The 21381-nt window shown below is 43.1% G+C and overlaps 1 protein-coding gene across 1 annotated transcript in view; it reads left to right on the top strand.

Moving 5' to 3' along the window:
• Positions 1-21381, top strand: part of FBLN1 (fibulin 1) — a 326336-nt gene that overhangs the window by 52144 nt on the left and 252811 nt on the right. The window contains exon 4 of the mRNA XM_029597486.1: positions 14314-14446. Coding sequence (XP_029453346.1) covers positions 14314-14446 — 133 coding nt within the window. The remainder of the gene's footprint in view (positions 1-14313; positions 14447-21381) is intronic.

The raw sequence follows: 21381 nt of genomic DNA, 5'->3' as shown, positions 1-21381 counted from the left end.
ACAGAGAAGGGCAACCAAAATATTAAGGGGAATGGAACAGCTCCCCTATGAGAAAAGACTGAAGAGGTTAGGACTTTTCAGCTTGGAGAAGAGACGGCTGAGGGGGGATATGATAGAGGTCTTTAACATCATGAGAGGTCTTGAACGAGTTGATGTGAATTGGTTACTTACACTTTCAAATAATAGAAGGACTAGGGGGCACTCCATGAAGTTAGCAAGTAGCACATTTAAGACTAATCGGAGAAAATTCTTTTTCACTCATCGCACAATAAGCTCTGGAATTTGTTGCCAGAGGATGTGGTTAGTGCAGTTAGTGTAGCTGGGGTTCAAAAAAGGTTTGGATAAGTTCTTGGAGGAGAAGTCCATTAACTTCTATTAATTGTTTACTTAGGGAATAGCCACTGCTATTAATTGCATCAGTAGCATGGGATCTTCTTAGTGTTTGGGTAATTGCCAGGTTCTTGTGGCCCAGTTTGGCCTCTGTTGGAAACAGGATGCTGGGCTTGGTGGCCCTTGGTCTGACCCAGCATGGCAATTTCTTATGTTCTTATCTCTAAATTATAGTGCATCTTATGGTCTGGGCCAGGGGTCGGGAACCCATGGCTCGCGAGCCAGATATGGCTCTTTTGAGGGCTGCATCTGGCTCGCAGACAGTCGCCACACTTTCCCGCTGACCCAGCTGCTCCCCGGTCCTCCTCCGCCCGGGCTTAAAATGCTGTCAGCCCGGGCGGAATGCGGCAGGACAGCTGGAGTCAGCGGCACCGGGGTGCTCTCTTCTTCCCGCCCCCCCCGTGGCCCGGAAGAGGAAGTGGAGAGTATCGGGTGCCTGCGCGGCAAGAAGAGGCCACGCTAGTGCGCTCGGCATCGGCCCGAAGAAAAGAAGACTGCAGCGCGGCTCGGAGGAAAATGAAGAGGTTCAACCGCGGCCGAGGCTGCTGCTGCCGCGAGTTCCCGGGGTGGGGGGGGGGAGAGAGAGAGAGTGAATGAGCGAGCAAACACACTTGCTCGCTCATTCACTCTCTCTCTCCCCACCCCCACCCCGGGAACTCGCGGCAGCAGCAGCCTCCTCCCAACGCTAACCTCTTCATTTTCAGCCCTCGCGGAGGCGGAGTCCCATCGGCCGCGGTTGAACCTCTTCATTTTCCTCCGAGCCGCGCTGCAGTCTTCTTTTCTTCGGGCCGATGCCGAGCGCACTAGCGTGGCCTCTTCTTGCCGCGCACGCACCCGATACTCTCCACTTATTTATTTATTTATTTTAACACTTTTTTATACCGGCATTCGTAGGACACATCGTCGGTTTACAGTCAACTGAGAAAGGAAATTACAATGAACAAGGGAGGGGCTAACTGGGTAATATACAAAATACAAAGGAAGAGAGAGTCAACAGCAGAATTACAACTTTTTGCATTCAAGTTAGGGTTAAGTATGCAAAGGAACTTATATACAAATTAAACGAGGCATGTACACTTGAGAAATTGGCATGTGTGGGCTTATTTACAGTATGGGGAGGCAAGTGCACATATGTATAGTTAAAAGCTAGGGGGGGGGGGAGAAAGTAGGGAGGGAGCAGGGGGAGAGGGGCGGGTGGGGTAAAGTGAAAAAGGGGTACAGTAAGGCACGGGTACTTTGAGGGAGGGGTTACTAGGGGGTGAGAGGGAGGGGTATTGGGGGGCTAGGAGTGCAAGGGAAGGAAGCAGGGGTAGAGTGAAAGGGGTACAGTAAGGGTACACACGCCCCCCCCCCGCGGCCTCTTCCGGGCCGCGGGGGGGGGGGCATGTGTGTGTGGGTGTGTGTGTGTGTTTGTGTGTGTGTGAGAGATGCATGTATGTGAATGATTGAGAGCCTGTACATGTGAAAGAGAGTATGTCTGTGATTGAGAGCCTGCCTTTGAGAGAGAGAGAGAGCATGAATGTAAGTTTACCATTGGGAACCTGTATGTGTAAGTTTGTGATTGAAAATCTGTTTGTGTGAAAGAGTATGTGTGTATGATTGAGATCCTTTGTGTGTGAGAGAAATCATGTGTATGTATGATTAAGAGCCTGTGTGTATAAGTAAGAGAGAGATCATGTGTGTCTGTGTGTGATTGAGAGCTGGTTTAGGTGATGGAGCATGTGAGTATGTGATTGAGAGCCTGTGTGTAAATGAGAGAAAGAGAGGACATGTTTGTAAGCATGTGAATGAGAGTCTGTGTGTGAGAGAAAAAGCATGTATTTATGTGATTGAAAGCCTGTGTGTGTGTGTAAGCGTGAAAAGATAGGCAGCATGTGTGTAAATGTGTAATTAAGAGCCTATATAAGTGAGAGAGAAAAATCGTGTATATGTGAGTACTGAGAGCATGTGTGTATAGGTGTGTCATTGAGAGCCAGTGTGAGAGAGAGCGCTGATATGTGACTGAGAGAGGAGAAAGTTCCAAGCAAACCACCCCTCCTCCTGCTAATTCAGAACAATCTCAGGACACCTGATATCAAACGTTCCCAGGTATGCAGAGCAAAAAAATTTTTGTATCCTTATTTTTCATTACTGGGTCTTTGTGTCTGCTATTTGAAATATTTTGTTGGTATCTGGAAATGTTTTATATGAGTTTTTAATTATTGGATATTCCACTCATCAGCTGTTTCGAAATATGTTCTTTTTGTTAGTACAGTTTTACTGCTGATGATTTTATATTTCTTGATTTGTTTTATAAGGATGGGTGATGTTTCTTTTTTCCTTTGTTACACTGCATACAGAGACTCTGGCTTGTTGCAGTTTCCAATTCAGTTTTTTCTGCATGCTTCTTGTTATGCGTTTTGGTCTCTTTATTCTATGTTAGGTGAGGGACAGCACGTGATTCAGGTGAGGTTTTCTGCTGGCGTGTAGTTTCTGTGTAGGACTCTATAGCAGCCTGACTTGGTCCGTTTTCCTAATAGGAGATGTATTGGTGTCTTAAGGCCTGGTGTAATATTTTCAGAGACTTATTGTACTTTAAAAGTGTGATCTTACATAAAATGCACACATTTACTTGTATTTAGTTTTAAACATATTGTATGGCTCTCATGGAATTACATTTTAAAATATGTGGCGTTTATGGCTCTCTCAGCCAAAAAGGTTCCTGACCCCTGGTCTGGGCCATTGGCCCTTTAAACGCCAGTACCAGTGGCAGAAATGGCATAGAAGAGGTGGAGGGGTTTGATTCCCCAGGTTCCCCTGCTACTGGCAAACACTAAACTCTGCCTTCAAACAAATGACATCTTTCCATTCTGCCAGTTGCTGGACATTTAAACTCCAGTGTCAGAGGTGGTGCATGACAAAGGGCCATGAACCTTTGTGCAGCTGTTCATGCAACCCTGACAAGAAGCAGAGAAGATCACTTAAGGTGAAAATACATAATGCCACAAACATTGAGGAGAGCACAAAGAATGTGAGCAAGTACCCTGGGATACATAAACAGATGAGGTGACTGACTGATCCACAGTTCATTTGGCCAGTATCAAAGCCATAACCTTAACTCACAGGACTCCTGTATCCCAACCTCACCACCTCCCATGCAATATAGCCCGCTCAAACAGGATCTTCAACTAGGTCCCCCAGGCTTATTCATACAACACCAATCCTGACAAACTGTGCCCATATCACATTCCACTGTAATCCTGCCTCTGTCCCATCTCCATCCTATATGCAGCCTATCCTCACTAAGTGCCTCTAGCTATAAAAATACAAGCTAATGTATCCAATCTATCCAAAATAGTGGTTTTAAACAATGCTGTTTATTATCTCAAAAAAATAAAAAAATTCTTTTGATGTATGTGACCTCATACCTGTAAACCACTCAAGACACCCTTTCAAAGATTTATTGTCTTTTGTCTGCAATGTAATCATATGTCATATTTAGTTTCTATTACTTCTAAATTTCAAAAATCCCTGACAATCCTTTTGTTTCTATTATTTCTAAATTTAAAACATTTTTGACAATTTTATGTGATAATGTAACCACATCGGCTGTGATATAAAAATAGAAAATGATGCAAAAATATACTTCCCGCAACTCTAGAAAAGTCCAGTGAAAAACCCCAAGACAAGTACTGCATTTTAAGGCTGCTGTCGTCTTCAGGGGTTACTGCATTGCTGTGCTCTGATAGCATTCACTTTCTATTCTTAAAATGTCAGTTTTATTTTCATGGCTTTCATTACCCAGTTTTCTCTTAATGGCATAAATTGTGTGCCCTAAGTGAAGAGGAAGAGGAGTATCTTCTCCTTGATAAAATGGTAAAAAGATGCAGTGCTGTAGACTCTGAATACAGAGAGTTTTCATTCCTGTGTTTGCTAAGCCCTCTGCTGTAAAAGCACACTGAGCGGTACTCATGCGGTGGTATCCCATGCTACAAATGGCGGCACACCTATGGCAGAATCCCATGCCACAGCGCACAATGTGCCAGAATCGGTGGCTTCACGCTATCCCACGACAAAGAACAGAGTGTAGGATGACGTCTCCCCCCATCAGTGCTCTTCAGCACTGTGCAGTACAAAACTGACAAAGAGGTTGAGACCATGATGGGACAATGGCAGAACCCTAGTATGGCTGAGGATTGCACAGACAGGGAGAATACCATCTGCCATTGCCCAAGGCACTTGGCGTAGATGCCTAGCCTTTCCTGACTGCGCATGTTGCGCACCAATGTCAAAGTAACTCCAGCGGAATGAAGAACAATGTGAAGATGGAGTCCCCAGAACCACTGGTGCTGTGGGTAAAGCATGGTAGAGGGTGGTGGTCTGTGGTGTTGCCCCCTCTAGTACCTGTGAGAGGCAGGTCCTTGAACTGCATCGGGAATGGCTCTTCTTAGATTCCCTTAGGAAATGACAGTAGTGAAGTTCCTGCAACCGATGGTGCCCATGGGGTTCTGTGGTTATGCCCTGCAGATTCTGACCGCAGCCACTGGTGCCTAGAGAGGTGACAGTGCCCATAGGACCCATAGTGCTTCTGCGCTCACCAACACAAAGCCACAACAAGGGCACCCAGCGACTCTGCACCCAGGGCTTCGATGGTGCTTGACCGAATCATAATAAGTTCGATAGCATATAGCGCCATCCCTGGTGCCATAGGAGCCCGTGGACACCAACCACCCGGTGGCCCTGATGAAGACTTTGGTGCCTGAAGGTATCAATGTACTGGTAGTACCAAGGAAGCTATGAGTGTCTGAAGGGAGGGGCCCTGAAGCTCATATACAGATCACCGATGCCCAAAGGAACCCATGACCACCAGCACCATTGACTGTTCCCCTCGGCTCACTTATTTGTTCGAGGGCATCAATTCAGCTAGCTTGATGGTCTTGCAAATACTAAGGCTTCAAAAGCCATAGCCCGTGAAGGGACAGCACAGAGCTTCTCAGTGCTTCGCAGAGGACACCACCAAGGAACCTTGAGGGCACAGGACTACTGCGCTCAGATGCCCCAGTGTACCAGGGTGCCGCGAGTAGATGGCGACCCCTGCGCTTGATCTGTTCAAGGCCAAAAATTCCCTGCCACTTGAGGGCAGCAGGGTCTCGCAGGGGCTTCCTAGAGCCCCGATGATCAATGGCAAACCCCGCGTCTAGTCATTGGTGCTTGATGTAGTTGAGGCAGGAACTAGAGGCATCGGTGGCCCGAGGGTCTCCATGGTGGCCCTGCACCTCGATGGCCTCGAGGGCGTCAATGGTATCTGGGCAGCACAGCATCGCGATGGCATTGAGGGCACGTCTTGCGCCGACATAGAGGTCACGCATTGCGACGACCTAGTGGGCGGCCACAGCTTCAGGCTACACACTTCGACAGCATTGAGGGCCTACTACCTCTTCAACCTCAACAGCCCTGAGGGTGGCCATATATGCACCTTGATGGGATTGCAGACACGAGGGCATTGTGGCTTCGAGTGCACCGTGGCACCGAAGGCACTGTGGCATCGATGGCATCGCAGTATTAATGGCATTAGTTGGTGCTGTTACTCCGCCACCTCGACACCTTTTTCTTTTTCTTTTCTTTTTTTTTTATTTATGCAGTTTTACATAATTAACAAAGAAAAAGTTTGCTCAGAAATACAGAAACATAACATTCAGAATTATTTCCAACAAATTCCAGAAACAAATCAATTATTAGACCACAATCTGTGCTTTAGGGGGGGGAGAATGAAATCAGGAGTCTCAAAGGAAATTTAGTTCCCACATCAACTTATGCATAGCAAGCTATAAATTTACCACCTTTATCAATAGATCAAATTGTTTACTTGATCCTCTATAGGGGAGGACGTTAGCATTACCCTCCTCCTAGAGTCTAGGAACACTCTAAGCTGTTCTGGGGCATTAAATATAAATACATCTTTATTATAGGTAACGACACACTTGCATGAGTATCTAAGAAGGAACTTTGCCCCCAACAAATAGATTCCTGTCTCATACAGAGGAAGGCTTTCCTCCTCTCGTGTTGTTTTCGATAAATCTGGGAAAATTTGGACATGTTGTCCCATAAAACTTTCTCCCATATGTTGAAAGTAAAACTTCATCACCAAGCTCACATCTGATTCTATTACCAAAGAAACTAGCAAAGTCGCCCTCTCGTATATTTCATCTGAAGATTCCAAGAACTCTGTTAGATTATTTAAATCAAGCTGTGGTGGAACTCTCACATTAGATCTATTAAATGACAAAAAATAAGCCTTATTCACAGATGGTAGGCTTTTACTTGGTATTTTTAAGACTTCTAGCATGTATTTCCTGAATGTTAATCGAGGCTGTTCCTCTACTATTTTGGGAAAATTCAGAAGTCTTATATTTAGTCTTCTCAATCTGTTCTCCAAAGTCTCCACTTTCTTATTAACAATTTGTTTATCTTGGACCAACATATTGCAAATGTCCTGTGTCGACTTCACCTCCTACTGTAGTTCAGTTATCTTATTGGTGTTTTCCTGCAGTGAATTTTCATGTTCTTGAGACACTGTCCAACTTCTCAGACAACTTCCCGTTGGAGGTGGTGCATTGCCCCAAGATGAGGAGGCCGGGGGTATAGTTATGGAGGAAGATCTAGGAGGGCAGTTGGGGGACCTGGTGAATAAAGATTGTGTTAAACCGGATATGGTTACCCTTGACACTCTATGAAAATTGGTTGCCTCGTATGGCCCTATGGTTCCAAGGGCTAACGAGGCAGTTGAATTCATTGGGAAGCAGTTTTTCTTTATCTTCTTTTTTTTTTTTTTTTTTTTTTTAATAATAACAGACTCTGACAGGCTGCACAGGGGAAAACCTACCATGTCTCTGGCTGACAGTTGGAAAGAAAAGGAAAAAAGAGAAGAATAAAACTACCTTAAGGAAAGAGAACAGCTGCAGCTCTAGAAAAAATCACTTACAAGAACTATGAGAAGAGAGCAAAGCTGAATACCTTGAATGCATGGCTTCTGTGACCACACTACTCTGCGGGGAAAAAAGAGACTGAGGGACTCTGCCTAGGGGGCAGGGTGATGACTACAGCTGCACATGCTCAGTAGGGCATGTTCGAGGGTTCTAGAATCTTTGAGATCAAAGTTCCATACCGGGCTTCATGCGATGATGTCACCCATGTGTGAAGACTACCATCTTGCTTGTCCTAGGAGAATAATCCATATATATTTAAAAAAAAAAAAGTGACACAGGGTGAGGAGGTAGAAATCAAACCAGTGCCTGGTTGCCCAGGAACCGGTACTCTTACTTTCTCAGATCAAGTGATCTTTGCAAACTCACAATTCTTGCACTTAAAAAAAAATACTAACTTTTACTAATTCTCAGAATTAATCAAAGTTTATTTTCCCACTACACGGATAATTCTAATACTGGTTAACAAATAACTAACCTTAAAACTGGCACACAATATAACTCCTCAAAGAATTTGTTTTCTCAGGATTTAAGCACTTTTTTCCAGCTGTCAGCACTTCCATATGACATAATCATAAATATGGCCACCACATTTGATGCCAAACCACCTTACTCCACCTCGATCCCCATGTCAATCAAAGTAATTTCAATACATAGCAGTTATTCAGAAAACCCAGACACTATAATAGCACTAGGTCCAGACACCCATATCCCACATAACCTCTGTATAGGTACCATCAATCTGTCATCCCTTCTAGGAGAGACACATTGTTGCCAGAAATTACATTATGGAGACATCCAAAACCCAACATCTACAGACTATGCTTATTCCAGTCCAAATGGCAATGAATAGAGACTTACCTGCAAGAAAGGTTTCCCTTAACTGAAATTGCTTCAATGCAAGATTGGTGGTAAACAAAGCTGTAATTGTCTATGACCTATTTATTGACAATTCATTTGATTTCATCTTTATAATGAAACCTGGCTTGCCATAACTGAAGGGCCCATCTTAACGCATCTCTTCATTCCAGGCTACAAATTCTGTCAGTAGTCTGATCTTGCCCTTGTCTCCAGTCCCAGGCTTTCCCCCTTGTCTCCAGTCCCAGGCCTTGCGCCTGTCTCCAGTTCCAACTTATATCTTCAGTAGCAGCCTGTGCTGCTGGATCCAACCCCTGCTCCTAGATCTAGCTTTCTCCAATACAGCCTAAGTCCTGCTGGCCACAGGAACCCAAGGCCCCAACCTGTGGGGGAGGTGGCTGGTCCAAGCGGAAGATCTTGTCTGGCCTTGCTTTAGACTCTGGCCCTACTCCTGCGGGGGATCCCCATCCTGCTTGCTCCCCATGACAATATGGGCCTTCCTCAAAAGACAATCATGAAATTTTCAAAAGCCTTTTACCCATCTTATGTACTACTTAGGATCATGAGCAGCCACCTTCCAGCAAGGCTGTTGCCTTGCATCAACTCTTACTGTGAACTGTTCTGTAATCTCAGTCTAGGTATTTATCATCTCTGTTACCAATTGAGAAAATGTTCTTCAATTCCCTATGAAATCTGCAATGTACCTTCCCTTCCCTAGTCATTTGTAATCCGTTTTGAAGCGACTGTTCAGTTATGAAAGGCAAAATAGAAATCCAAACTTAAATTATAATTAAATTAAATATGGAAACAACCCTATTGACCATTCTCTGATTTTGTATACTGTCTCCAAATAATATTACACAATGATTTCAAACATTGTGGTTTGAACCACCATAATGCTTGTTTTTGTTTTCATTTATTCCCGGTTCGTTCTCTATAGCAGGTTCAGTGTTGTGGAACTCCATGCCAGAGCAGTTGTGTCACTTTAATCACCAATAAATTTAGAAGATTATTAAAAACGTGGTTATTTGGGCAGGGATTTGAAGAGGAATTATAAAAGGAAGAGAGATAAGGTAAGATGGCTAACATTAGTAGCAGGAAAGGAGGCTTTGTTTGTGATTTTGTTTTTTAAAATTGTATTTTTGTTTGTGATTTGAATTTTGTTGTGTATATTTTTGCTGTAAACTGCTAGATTGTTTGGAGTTGGTGGTATAGAAAATTTTGAAAATAAAATAAATACTATGGTTTATTTATCTTGTTTGTTTTTGTTATTATGCTTTTCACAGTAGTATAGCATGGATGCTAAGGACAAAGTTATCTGCAGGAATATGTAAACATCATTTCCACCAGAGAAACATCTTCTTCAAAATAAATATGAAGAAAAAGTAATCATGGCAGCATGCCAAATTATTTGGAAAGCTTTTTTTTTTTGTAGTAATATGGGATAACTGTAGAGAAAATAGCAAAAAAGCTGCCAGTTGTCATACTAATAACTACTAGCCACTGTTCTGGCCAAATTTTTGGTTTTGCTTTCCTGTTGAAAGGGACTTCACAGTGTAATAAATCAGAAATTGTTCTAGGCTTTTGAAATTGTAGAAGTGTTAGGCTGATAGTTGTGATGTGGAAAGAATGTGTTTTGCAATCCAGTACTGTCTATTTTTTCCTTGTGTGTGATTTATATTGGCTCAAATGCAATCCCTTGCACACATGAATTGACAGCTAGGACTGAGATCCCAGTTTAGGAAATACTTGAAGAGTCAAAAGAATTGTAGACCAAACAAAGATAGGGAAAAACAGGAAACCAGGATTGTTGAACATTCTGGAAGACAAAATAGTTCTGCTTTAGGGATGATTTAATAAATGAGAGCTGGCTAACAACTTATCCGGCTACATCTGGGGTGGTCATACCAGTGTGATTTTTAAATCCTGTGGTTTTTGTGATTAAGTCCAAACTTAGCCAGACAAACAGCTTTAAATATTGACTCCACTGTTTTATTTTTACTACAACATTATTTTTAGTGTTATAACTGCTTCTTTCCTTACTGTTAACTTAAAAACAAAATATGATAGCCTCATCGTAGTCTATATAGTGCAGGCTTTGTTTTGCAAACCTTTTTTGAATAGCCATTTAACAGGAGACCTGTGCATAGGAAATCATGCTGGGGAGCAAGCCAGAAAGGTAAAACATTGATGGCTTCTTCTGGTTTAAAAAGCATTTTGGAACTAAATGAAAGGAGTTTCCTAAGGCTAAGCAGTAACAATTTATTGAAAACAATAAAAAGAAATCCAGAGCTTCTCACCAGAGGAGACTAGGAAATCCATGCTGATTAAAAGTACACCCTCTGGAGAGGATAATAAAAGATGAAAGATGTCTGAAGATAAAGCCATTTAGATGAACAGTCAGGAGAGGTTATTTACTGGAAGCCCTGTCTATAAATCAGTAGAACAAGTAAACCTTTAAATCTTTTTAACTAACATCTGACAGATTTCACAATAGACTAGTTTGCTCTGCCCTTTTCAACTTCCTTTTTTTTTTTTTTAAAAGATATTTGGGATCCGCAGAGAGAAAGATTTGAAAATATGCTTCACTGGTCCAAATGTGACTGAACATTTTTACAAACGTTAAACATAAATACATGAGTGTTCTATTTTTTATAAATGTATTTGTAAGTTGGAAGCTCTGCTCACAAGTCTGTGATGACTACACTGATAGTGTATAGCACAGTCGCCTGATGGTTAGAGCAGCAAGCCAGGATTCAAATCCCACTGACACTCCTTGTGACCCAGGACAAATCACTTCACCCATCATTGCCTCTGTTATGAACTTTGGGTGTGATTTATTTTACCTATGGTATTTTCGCATAGGGGGAGAGTGGGGGCGGGCGTTCCCATAGTATTTTTCCCCACTACGGTAAAATATCACGGCAGCTTCCCTGTGATCTTCTTAAAGAGCCAGTAGTGGCCCTAAAGCATCCCTCTCGGTTGTGTCAGAGACTCCCTCTCGGGGGTTTGGTGAGACCCCCACCCATCCCCGCTGTCTGTAGAGGTGATCCAGTATTTTAATAAGTGAAAAAAAAAATAGAATGCAAAAGTGATACGGCAATGCCCTGCCCTCCCACACAGGAAGTTCTGCTTGAGTAAATATCAGGGCCACTGCAGGACCTGTAAACTTGCACTAGACCACTAATGCTGTTGCTGCTGCTTGTAGATTATTGCCAGGCTTGTGACCAACTATGAGGGGAGGGAGGGAGGGAGGGCAGAGTGTGCATGGACTGGTAGGGATTGCCACTGGTCCTACCCAAGAGAAAAATCTTGGCCCTGTCGTCAGCCTGCCCTCTCTTCATATCAGTTGTCATTCATCTTTGGCCTGGGGCCCAAAGGAAAATCTTGCCATTCACCCTAGCCAGGGGGATGTTTGGAGGAGTGGCTGAAGGGAGCAGATGTAGGAAGGGTTTAAGGGTTGGCTCAAGTGGATAGAGATTGGCTATAGAGGGGGAGACAGGGAGAATGACAGAAGTTTGACTGGGGATGTAAGAAAGGAGCTAGGGTTGAAAGCTCAGTTGGGGAGTGTGAAAGAAGGGTTGGAGAGGAGAGGGGATGAGGTCAGAGGGAGGGAATGACAAAGGGCTTGGGGTGAGAAGATGAACTGGGGAGATGCGAAAAGGGTTAGAGGGGATGGGCTAGAGAGGTGAGAGGAACTGGATGATTTAAGAGGGGATCAGCTGGAGGGATGGAGGTTGAGGTGGGGGGGTTTCATTGGAAGAGATGATATTGAGAGGAGGTCCACTAGTAAAGGTTGAGGAGGGTTACATTTTGAGAGAAAAGACTGGTGGAAATTGAAAGAGGGATCAGCTGGAATGTGGGGAGTATGAGAGTGAAGTGATCGTTAAAGAGGGACTGCACCCCTAATACTGATGACTATTAATTTGATAGTTTTTTGGGGTCATAGGAATTTTCAAGTGCTAAAATGGTGTCATATTAAAAGGAACCAGATCCAGAGCTCTGGCCCAATCTACCTTAAGTGTCAGGAAATTCTGGTTTGGATGGAGGCCCAAGGGAAGGGGTATAATCTAGCCAGGCCAGGAGGGAACAGAAGGCCCATGGGAGAGAAGGAAGCCTAGAGAGAACACACTACGGAACTTGTTTGTTGCTGAACTTCTTTTTGGTTTATTTTTGTCATTAATAAAAGTTTATGCAAAGATTTCTACCAGTGTCCAGCCTGAATCTGTAGTTTGGTTACTCTGAGATCACTCATGGTGCCATAGAGCTGTGTATTATAGGAAAAGAAATATAATAATTTGTTTTCCTGAGCAAAGCACAAAAATACAGAGCAAGGTGGCTTATCCCAGTTGTGATCCTAAGAAAGAACATAAGAAATTGCCATGCTGGGACAGACCAAGGGTCCATCAAGCCCAGCATCCTGTTTCCAACAGAGGCCAAAAACCTGAAAAGGATCTGGAAGCTGCTGGTGGCAAAAAGTGCCAGGGCTGTAGTGCCTTTGAGGTGGACTGGTAATGCGCGACCTCCATGTGTAGAAGGCCACAGACCCCCTCCAACTGACAGAGCTATAAAATAGTTTCATTATTAAACATGAACCTGCAAACACTTGCTTCGCAGACAAGTGCAAAAACTGGGTCCTGGGCCTATTTATTCTCTCCCTGGGTTACTTCCTCCTCCCCTGATGTTCCTCCCTTTTAGTGATGCAGATTTTATAAAATCCACACATTTATAGCACTTATTGCAGCACTTTAACCCACCATCCATACACCCTTACCCACCACCCTTATAGCAATCACACACCCTCATAAACTGCAGTAACATGCTCTCTCCAAATGTAGGCACACACATCCCGAGGCACTCGGACATCCAAACAAAGAAAGCAGATATACCCTCAGGCTCAATGAATGGCAGACAGACAAGCTGACTAACAAGCAAGAAATTATAGAAAAAGCACAAAAATTGCACCCATACAAATAATTAGAAACGAGCACAATTATTCAAACCAAAGCAACTCCCACCATTGCTGCTACTAGCTTCTACTCTACTACTAATCACTTCTATAGCGCTACTTGACATATGCTATACAAAAACATAACAGACAGTCCCTGCTCAATAGAGCTCATAATGTAATCAAGACAAACATACAGGGCAAAAGAGACTTTGGGAATTTTATTTGTCTAAAAAATGGTTAAAATCAACAAGGCTGTAATGAGATACTCAGTAGTTAAGGTTTTAAAAGCAGCCTCAAGATGGTGAGTTTTTAGACTGGGTTTGGATAGGCATGAGGCAGCAGGATGTACCAACTCAGGAAGACCATTCCAAGCATACGGTGCAGCCAGGTGGAAAGCACAGAGTCATGAGTTGGCAGTAAAGAAGGGCATATATAGGCGTGACTTGCCTAATGAGTGGATTTCACGAGGATAGGTATAGGGAGAGATAAGAGAGGAGAGGGTAGTGAGGAGCTGCAGAGCAAAGGCTCTTGTAGGTGTGTAAGAGGAGCTTGCACTCTATGAGAAAACAAATAGGGAGTCAAGGTAGTGACTTGAGAACAATCTCCAGTCTCCGTCACTAACCACCACTCAAAGCACCAGGTCCCAAAGTACAGTGAGGTTTAAATTCCACGGGTTAAACAGCAGGTGCAAAAGCGTGCACGCATGTTTGATGATGTATGCACGTATTCCATTCATAAAGAGTTAATATGCACATACTTCCAAATTCCATCCATGAACACCCTCGAACTGCTTGGCTTCTACAGGGAGACATGTATGTGTGGCATTGCAAATATGTATATATGTACTTCCACCTTAATGAAAATTCACTTACAATGCACAAAGGCTACTTATGTGCATATATGCTGATTTCACGTGCATAAACCCCGCATAAGTCTTTGCAAATTACTTCCATAATGAACAATGGTACAGAGTCAATTGAAGGATACTATCAAGAATACTGTCAAGAAGAATATGGGGTACATGAAGGTCTCACTGCATGTAAATATTTCAATTTGAAATTTAGTGAAACAGCATTCGATGCATGCCATCACTTTTCACATGTAAATGCATATGCCTAAGGATGCTTATCTGTATGTCATTTCAATTCACAGAATTGCCCAAGAACAATGCTGCAGTAATCAGCTGGAGGAACTCCACTGTTCAACTGGAATTAATATTGCTAGTGAGAATGAAAAGTGTGATTCTCCTGATGATACATCCGTTTGTGAAGCCAGATTCATAAAGGTGAGCTTTAAGATATGTTGTATGGCAGTGGAATCCATCCTGTATATCAGAAAACAGAGATTTTCCCCAAGATTAAAATCATTTGAGTACCAAAGAACTAATTACTCTTATTCTGATTTCTGATTATCAGGGGAATAAAGTAAAATGTGCAATCAGCCAATCAAATTGTATATTCATTATGGTTGCCATTCTGGTCAGTTTTTATCTGGCCAGGTCAGCTGCTGACATATATTCAAAACTGGTTTTATAAAATCTGGTAAGTAGTATTATGTCTGCCTGTGCCCAACTCCAACTACTAGTGCTGTCACTTCCCTTTTGACCCTATTCAGTACCAGCAGTTCTGTCTCTCTCTCATCCCTATCCCCCACAGCCTGGCTCAACCTAGCTTGACTCAACCTGTCTGGAAGAAGATCAAAGCCAATGCATCTCTAACTCACTCTTCCTGGCACCAGGATCTTTCCCTTTCATATGGTTCAAAGTCTCAGATCGTGTTTGAACCACACAATGCTATTAGAAATCTATGGCACTCTATGTGGTTCAAACAACTGATCTGAAGTTGTGAACTGTGCAGGAGGAAGAAGTGCTGGTGGCAGGAAGAGAGTGTTAAAGAAGTACTCGGCTGCCCGACTGTGCCTTTCTCCCAGTTGGGGCTGGTCTATGAGGGGGAGGGGAGGAAGGAAAGGGAGAGAATATTGATTAGGGGTTTGGATAGGGGACTGAATGGGGATAGAGGGATTGGGTCAAATATGCTACATGAGGATTCTGGGGGAGGGGGAAGGAGAATGGGAATTTGGGGAATGGGTGAAAGTGAGAATAAGAACTGAGCAATTGGATGGGAGGAGAGCCTGGGACTGATGGATTGAGTGGTGGAAAGAAGGGATTGGTAGATTGGGTTGGGGGAATGGAGAACGAAGACTTCGGGACTGGGTGAGGAAGAGTGGAAACTTGAGGTGTAAGAGTCAGTTTAAGTCTCCAGTATATTCCAGGAGACTCCAGGTTTGCTTCGCTTCCTGAACTGGCATCTGACTTTCCCTCTATAGTGGGGCTGCATTTCCACAGTCTCCAGCAGCCTGAAGCCCAACCATTCCTCATCTTCTCCTGGTCTCTGAAGAGCACTTGTGGCAGCATGAGGATGGCACTAGAGAGTGCACATTTGCTCAGTATCTTCACTGGTGGCTGCTCCCTTACCCCACCCCCTCCCCACATTACACTTCTAATTTTTAAAAGAAATAATGGAGAGAGAAGGCAGTGGTACCCACAGACACAGTGAATACATGTGCATTCCTACTTGTGTTCCAACTATACCACAACTGCTGGATGTGCCTATAGGCTGTACGTGTGAGGACAGGACGGTATGAGCAGGGGTGAAATAGGGGCTGAAAGGTAGGAAGAGTTGAGACATGATATAGAGGATCTGGAGAACTGGGGAAGGGATGAGAGGCAGTGATGAAAGAGGGTGTGGGGAAGGTGGGAATGAGAGGAGAGGAAAAAGCTGGATGGGCTGAAAAGGAGTTAAAAGCGTGGAAATGGGAAGAATAAGACAGAAGAAAGGGACTAGAGCCTGGGGAGAGGCCGAACAACAGTCAGAACTGGGGCTGGTGAGATGCTGAGAGGCAGAGCAAAGTAGATGAGGGCTGGAGAGGAAATGAGTACTTAGGTGGAAATGAGGTAATAGGGAGTAGGTGAAATAAAGAGGGGAGAAATAGGAGGCTGGGGAAGGAGTGAGGACAGAGGAGCAATGAAAGGGCTATGGTGGGGTGATATTGGGTGGGAAGAGACAGAGATGGAAAGCTATTAGTTGAGAAGTGAAAAGAGAGAGGTGAGAAGTTAAACATAGAAACATGACAGCAGAAAAAGACCATATGGCCTATCTAGTCTGCCCATCCACCCAACTAACTTAGCTTTACAATTCCCATCACTTCCTCAGAGATTACCTGTATTTATCCCATGCATTCTTGAATTTAGATACTGTTTTTCTCTCCACCATCTCCACTGGGAGGCTGTTCTTTGCATTCGTCTGACAAGATATAGCTCTGGTAAAACAATGTTGCCTTGGATCTTGCAAACCATTGAATTCCATAAATTGTACTACCCTCCTTTTTTTTTTAAAGCAGCAATTCCATTAATTTGCTTACCACAGAGGTCAGAGTAACCAGTCTGTAGTTCCCAGCCTCCATCTATCTTACTGACACTTTTATGAATAGGAAACACATCTGCCCATTTCCAGTTCTCCAGAACTACTCTTGACTCTAAAGAAGCATTGAAAAGGTCAATCAGCATAGCTGCCAGAACCTCTCTAGTACCCTTGGATGTATCCCATCTGGCCCAATTGCCTTATCTACTTTAAGTTTAATTAGCTCCTCGCAAACACACTTTTCTGAAAATTGATTAAGGTTTACCTTACTTCTATCTTATTTATGTGTGTTTTATATGGTCCTGTTCTTGGCCTTTCCACAGTGAACACGAAACAGAAATATTTGTTAAACAATTTCACTTTTTCTTCATCAGCCTCTACATAGTTCTTCTTTTCACCTTTGAGTATTACAATGCCACTTGTATTGCCCTTAGCTTTTGATTCAAAGCTTGAATGCCTGTGTAGTCAGTTAAACCTTATTCCTAGTTTCAAACACCAGAGAAAACTCAGCCCTTGAATACCAAACAACAACTATCTGAATGATGAACAGTTCAAACACACACAGAAAGAGAAGGCATCAAGAGTAGCTGCACAGAAAGGAGAGACTGTCACAGCTGTGATAAATTCTGTCTGGAATCTCAGTAGTCCAAAGTAGGCAACTGGAGCTGGCATAGAAGCTGTAGAATGTGAATGGTGAAAAGCAATGCTTCTGTGTAGCTTGAAACAGGAGTCAAGAGGAGCTGCTAGCCTGCAAAGAACCCAGTTCCAATTGAAGGAAATCACAGGAGGCAAATTTGTCCTAGCGGTAAGGGAAAATGAAAGCAGGCTAGACAAAGCAAACAGAGAAACAAAGCAAAACAGGAAAAGATCCAGTAAGGAGCTCAGAATTATTAAAAAAACAACCAATCAGGAGAGAGAGCTCTACAACAAGAAGAGGACACAAGTTGGTCAATATCAATAAGATGATATAAAGTAACAGTATAACAAGGAAACATATATACAGATTTTCAAATATACTGTAAAGGCAGAACACCACTTTTGCACTTATTTTATTTTATTTGTTCTTTTTTTATACTGATGTTCATGACAAGTCATATTACATCGGTTTACATTAAACATAGGTGAAGTACATCGAACAGGGGGTGAAAACTTGGTCGATAACAGAGTATTAACATTTTTGGCAGAACCATTTAGAGCATAACAATTTTGAGCAGAAACCTAGGGTGGGAAATAGAAGGGAGTAACAGGGGAAATAGCGGGAACGAGCTACATAGGACCAAGGGATAAAAACAATATAACAATAAAAACAATTTAACTTATATCTTAAGTATCAAAGGCTGTGGTATCATAAGAAAGGGGTGAAAGGAAACCTGATAGGGGGGAGGGGGGAGGGAGGGAGGGAGGGAGTACCCTGGATGGGAAGGGGTACACTGTGAAAGAGGAACATAGGGGACCTAAAGGGATGAACTAAGGGGAGTTAGATGGAGGGATGAAGGGAAGAGTGTTGACAGGAGGGTTGTGGGGGGGGGGGGGGGGGGGGGGGGGATTGGTGGGGTGCGGGAAGGTGGAACGGCAGAGTATTAAGGCTGAGCAGTAACGCAAGTCAGGGAGAATTCTTCAGTCTTTTTAAGGAAACGCTTGCTTAAAAAGCCAAGTCTTAAGTTTTTTCTTGAAGGTCAGCGGGCATTGTTCTTGGCATAGATCTGGGGGTAGAGCATTCCATTGCGAAGGTCCAGCTGTGGAGAAAGCACGGTTCCTTATGGATGCGTGGTGAGAGGACTTGGTGGGTGGAGCGTGAAGGGTATCTTTGTACGCTGCTCTGATCGGTCTGGTGGAAGTGTGTAGACGAAGAGGGATATCTAGTTCCAGGGAGGACTGATTATGGATGGTCTTGTGTATAATGGTGAGGGCTTTGTGAAGGATTCTGAAATTAATGGGAAGCCAGTGTAGATTCCTTAGGATGGGTGTGATATGGTCTCCTCGGTTAGAGTTGGTTAGTATCCTTGCAGCAGCATTCTGGAGCATCTGTAATGGTCTAGTGGTGGTAGCGGGGAGGCCTAGTAGGAGGGAGTTGCAGTTGTCGATTTTTGAGAAAAAGGTAGCTTGGAGAACCGTGCGGAAGACGTTTAGGTGGAGGAGTGTTCTAAGCTTTTTAAGAACTTGTAATTTATAGAAGCATTCATTAGTTGTATTGTTGATGAATTTTTAAAAGTTTAATCTGTTGTCCAATATAACGCCCAGGTCTCTCACTTGGGCCATTGAGATTGTAGAGGAGGTGGGGAAGTTGATGAGAGAGGGGTTGTTGTCGTCCAGCGAGATGAGAAGGAGCTTGGTTTTGGCCGTGTTGAGGACTAGATTGAGGCTGGAGAGGAGGAGGTTGATGGAGTGTAGGCAGCTGTTCCAGAAAGTGAGGGTTTTGGAGATGGATTCTGTAATAGGGATGAGGATCTGTATGTCATCAGCGTAGATGAAATGGGTTAACTTTAGATTAGCGAGGAGTTGGCAGAGGGGTAGGAGATAAATGTTGAAGAGAGTAGGGGAGAGGGATGATCCTTGAGGGACTCCAAGCGTAGAACTGATGGGGTGGGATTCTTTGTTGCCTATTCTAACCTTGTAGTTTCTGTTACTGAGGAAGGACTTGAACCAACTAAGGGCGGTTCCTGAAATGCCGATGTCCAAGAGGCGGTTGATAACGATTGCGTGATTCACGGTATCAAATGCCGCGGAGATGTCGAGCTGTGTTATTTTTTTTCTTCCATTGAATCGTTGCATTCCTGACTACTTTCCTAGCTTTTCTTAGTTTTTCCAGATATTGTGATCTCTTGTAGTTTATTAACCAGTTCCACTACCAGTTGCCAGAACAATTCTCCCTGCAAGATCTCTCTGCTTCTAGAGGACACCACAGCTGGAATATCCCAATCAACATCCAACAGATTGATATTCCCTAGCATCTCCCTTTTCATACCAATTTTGTGAATATCATCCATTATCCATTTTTTCTGTCTGAGATGAAAGTCTGTATATTACACCAATATGAAAACATTTTATTCCCTCTTTCCAGATTAACCCACAATGCCTCCTCCTTACCTTATAAGCCCTGCCATTCTTTTGCTTTAATATTTTTTATATATATATAGTGCCATGTCTCCTCCCTTCCTTCTTACCCTATCCTTCCTGAATAGATTGTAGCCCAGTGTAACTATATCTCAGTTATGGTTTTCCATGTAATCATGTCTCAGTGACAGCACTACATCCAAGTCAGTTTCTTCCATGACTGCCTCTGGATCCAGGACTTTACTTCTCATACTATGTGCATTTAGATACATAGCTTACAAGAAGTTGCCCTTTTTTCCTATTTTTAAACAAGTATTTCATGTTTTACTTTAGGATTTTGTTCACCCATCCCCAATGATCCTAGTTTAAAGCATTCCTAGTAGGTTTGCCAGTCTGTGTGAGAGGTGCTGTGCCACTTCTTCAACAGGTGGAACCCATCTCTGCTCAGCAGTCCTTAAAACTTTATTTATTTATGTAATAGATTTGTTCCACTATTTCCAATCTGTTCATGGATACCGGAAATGGAACGCAACCGCGTCATGTTTGAATACTGACTACAGCAATATGATTTAAGCCCTTGAGAAAGGATTGTAAAAATCCGAAACACGGTCCCGTGTTGGGCAGAGCTTCCTCGTAGCAGATGGCAGCTTCTGTGTAGCCAAAGGCTTCTATATCAGCGCAGGAGCAAATTTAAGTTCTTAAGATAAGTGATGTGGTGAAGTTATTTGAAGAATTTTCCAGTTTCGTTACAAGTGATTATTGTTATATATACAGCATATGTGAATTTATATGGATCACGGTCTAATTGCACAATTAATGGGAAATGAAAAATCTTAAAAAATTGAACAGTGATTGACTGATGATTAAATGTAAGGCGGAGTTCTAAAGTTGTTTTCAAGACTATACAATGAAGCCTATTATGAGGGTCAAACTACATTGGTTCGTTGAGTCCATAATATGAGATTTTCGGACTTTAAGGTACTTCTTATATAACTATCACATATTTACCTAAGGGTCCAACTAAAAAAAAAAATTGTGGGTAACCGTGGTTTGCTAAGTAATAGATAAAACATACATAATAAAATCATATTAAAGACGACCCTGGAAAAAGGACTGTTGCTGGTTGACAAGAGCATAGATGGGGATGGAGTAGACGAAACTCCATTTACAGAAGAGAATGTATGAGAAGAGGAAACATGAAAGTGGACAAGGTTATGGGGCCGGATGAGGTACATCCCAGGATACTGAGGGAGCTTAGAGATGTGGCCGGTCCTCTGAAAGACATTTTCAATAGATCCCTGGAAATGGGAGTGGTGCCATGAGATTGGAGAAGAGCGGTAGTTGTCCCACTTCACAAGAGTGGGAGCAGAGAGGAGGTTGGAAACTACAGTCCAGTTAGCCTCATCCTGGTGGTGGGAAAATTAATGGAGACAATGCTGAAGGAAACGATAATGAACTATCTACAATCCGGTAGGATGGACACAGCATAGATTCTAAAGGGGAAGGTCCTGTCAGACAAATCTGATTGACTTTTTTGATTCGGTGACTAGAGAATTGGATCAAGGAAGAGCACTAGATGTGATTTACTTGGATTTCAGTAAAGCTTTTGATGTGGTCCTGCATAGGAGATTAATGAACAAAATGAGAAGCATGGGAATTGTTGCCAAGGTAGTGGTATGGATTGCAAACTGGTTGACTGACAGGAGATGGCATGTAATGGTAAATGGAACCTACTCTGAAGAGAGAG

The sequence above is a fragment of the Rhinatrema bivittatum genome, chromosome 4, assembly GCF_901001135.1.
Source record: "Rhinatrema bivittatum chromosome 4, aRhiBiv1.1, whole genome shotgun sequence".
Lineage (NCBI taxonomy): Eukaryota > Metazoa > Chordata > Amphibia > Gymnophiona > Rhinatrematidae > Rhinatrema > Rhinatrema bivittatum.
The sequence above is the reverse complement of the archived record's forward strand: the minus strand, read 5'-3'. Positions and strand labels throughout refer to the sequence as shown.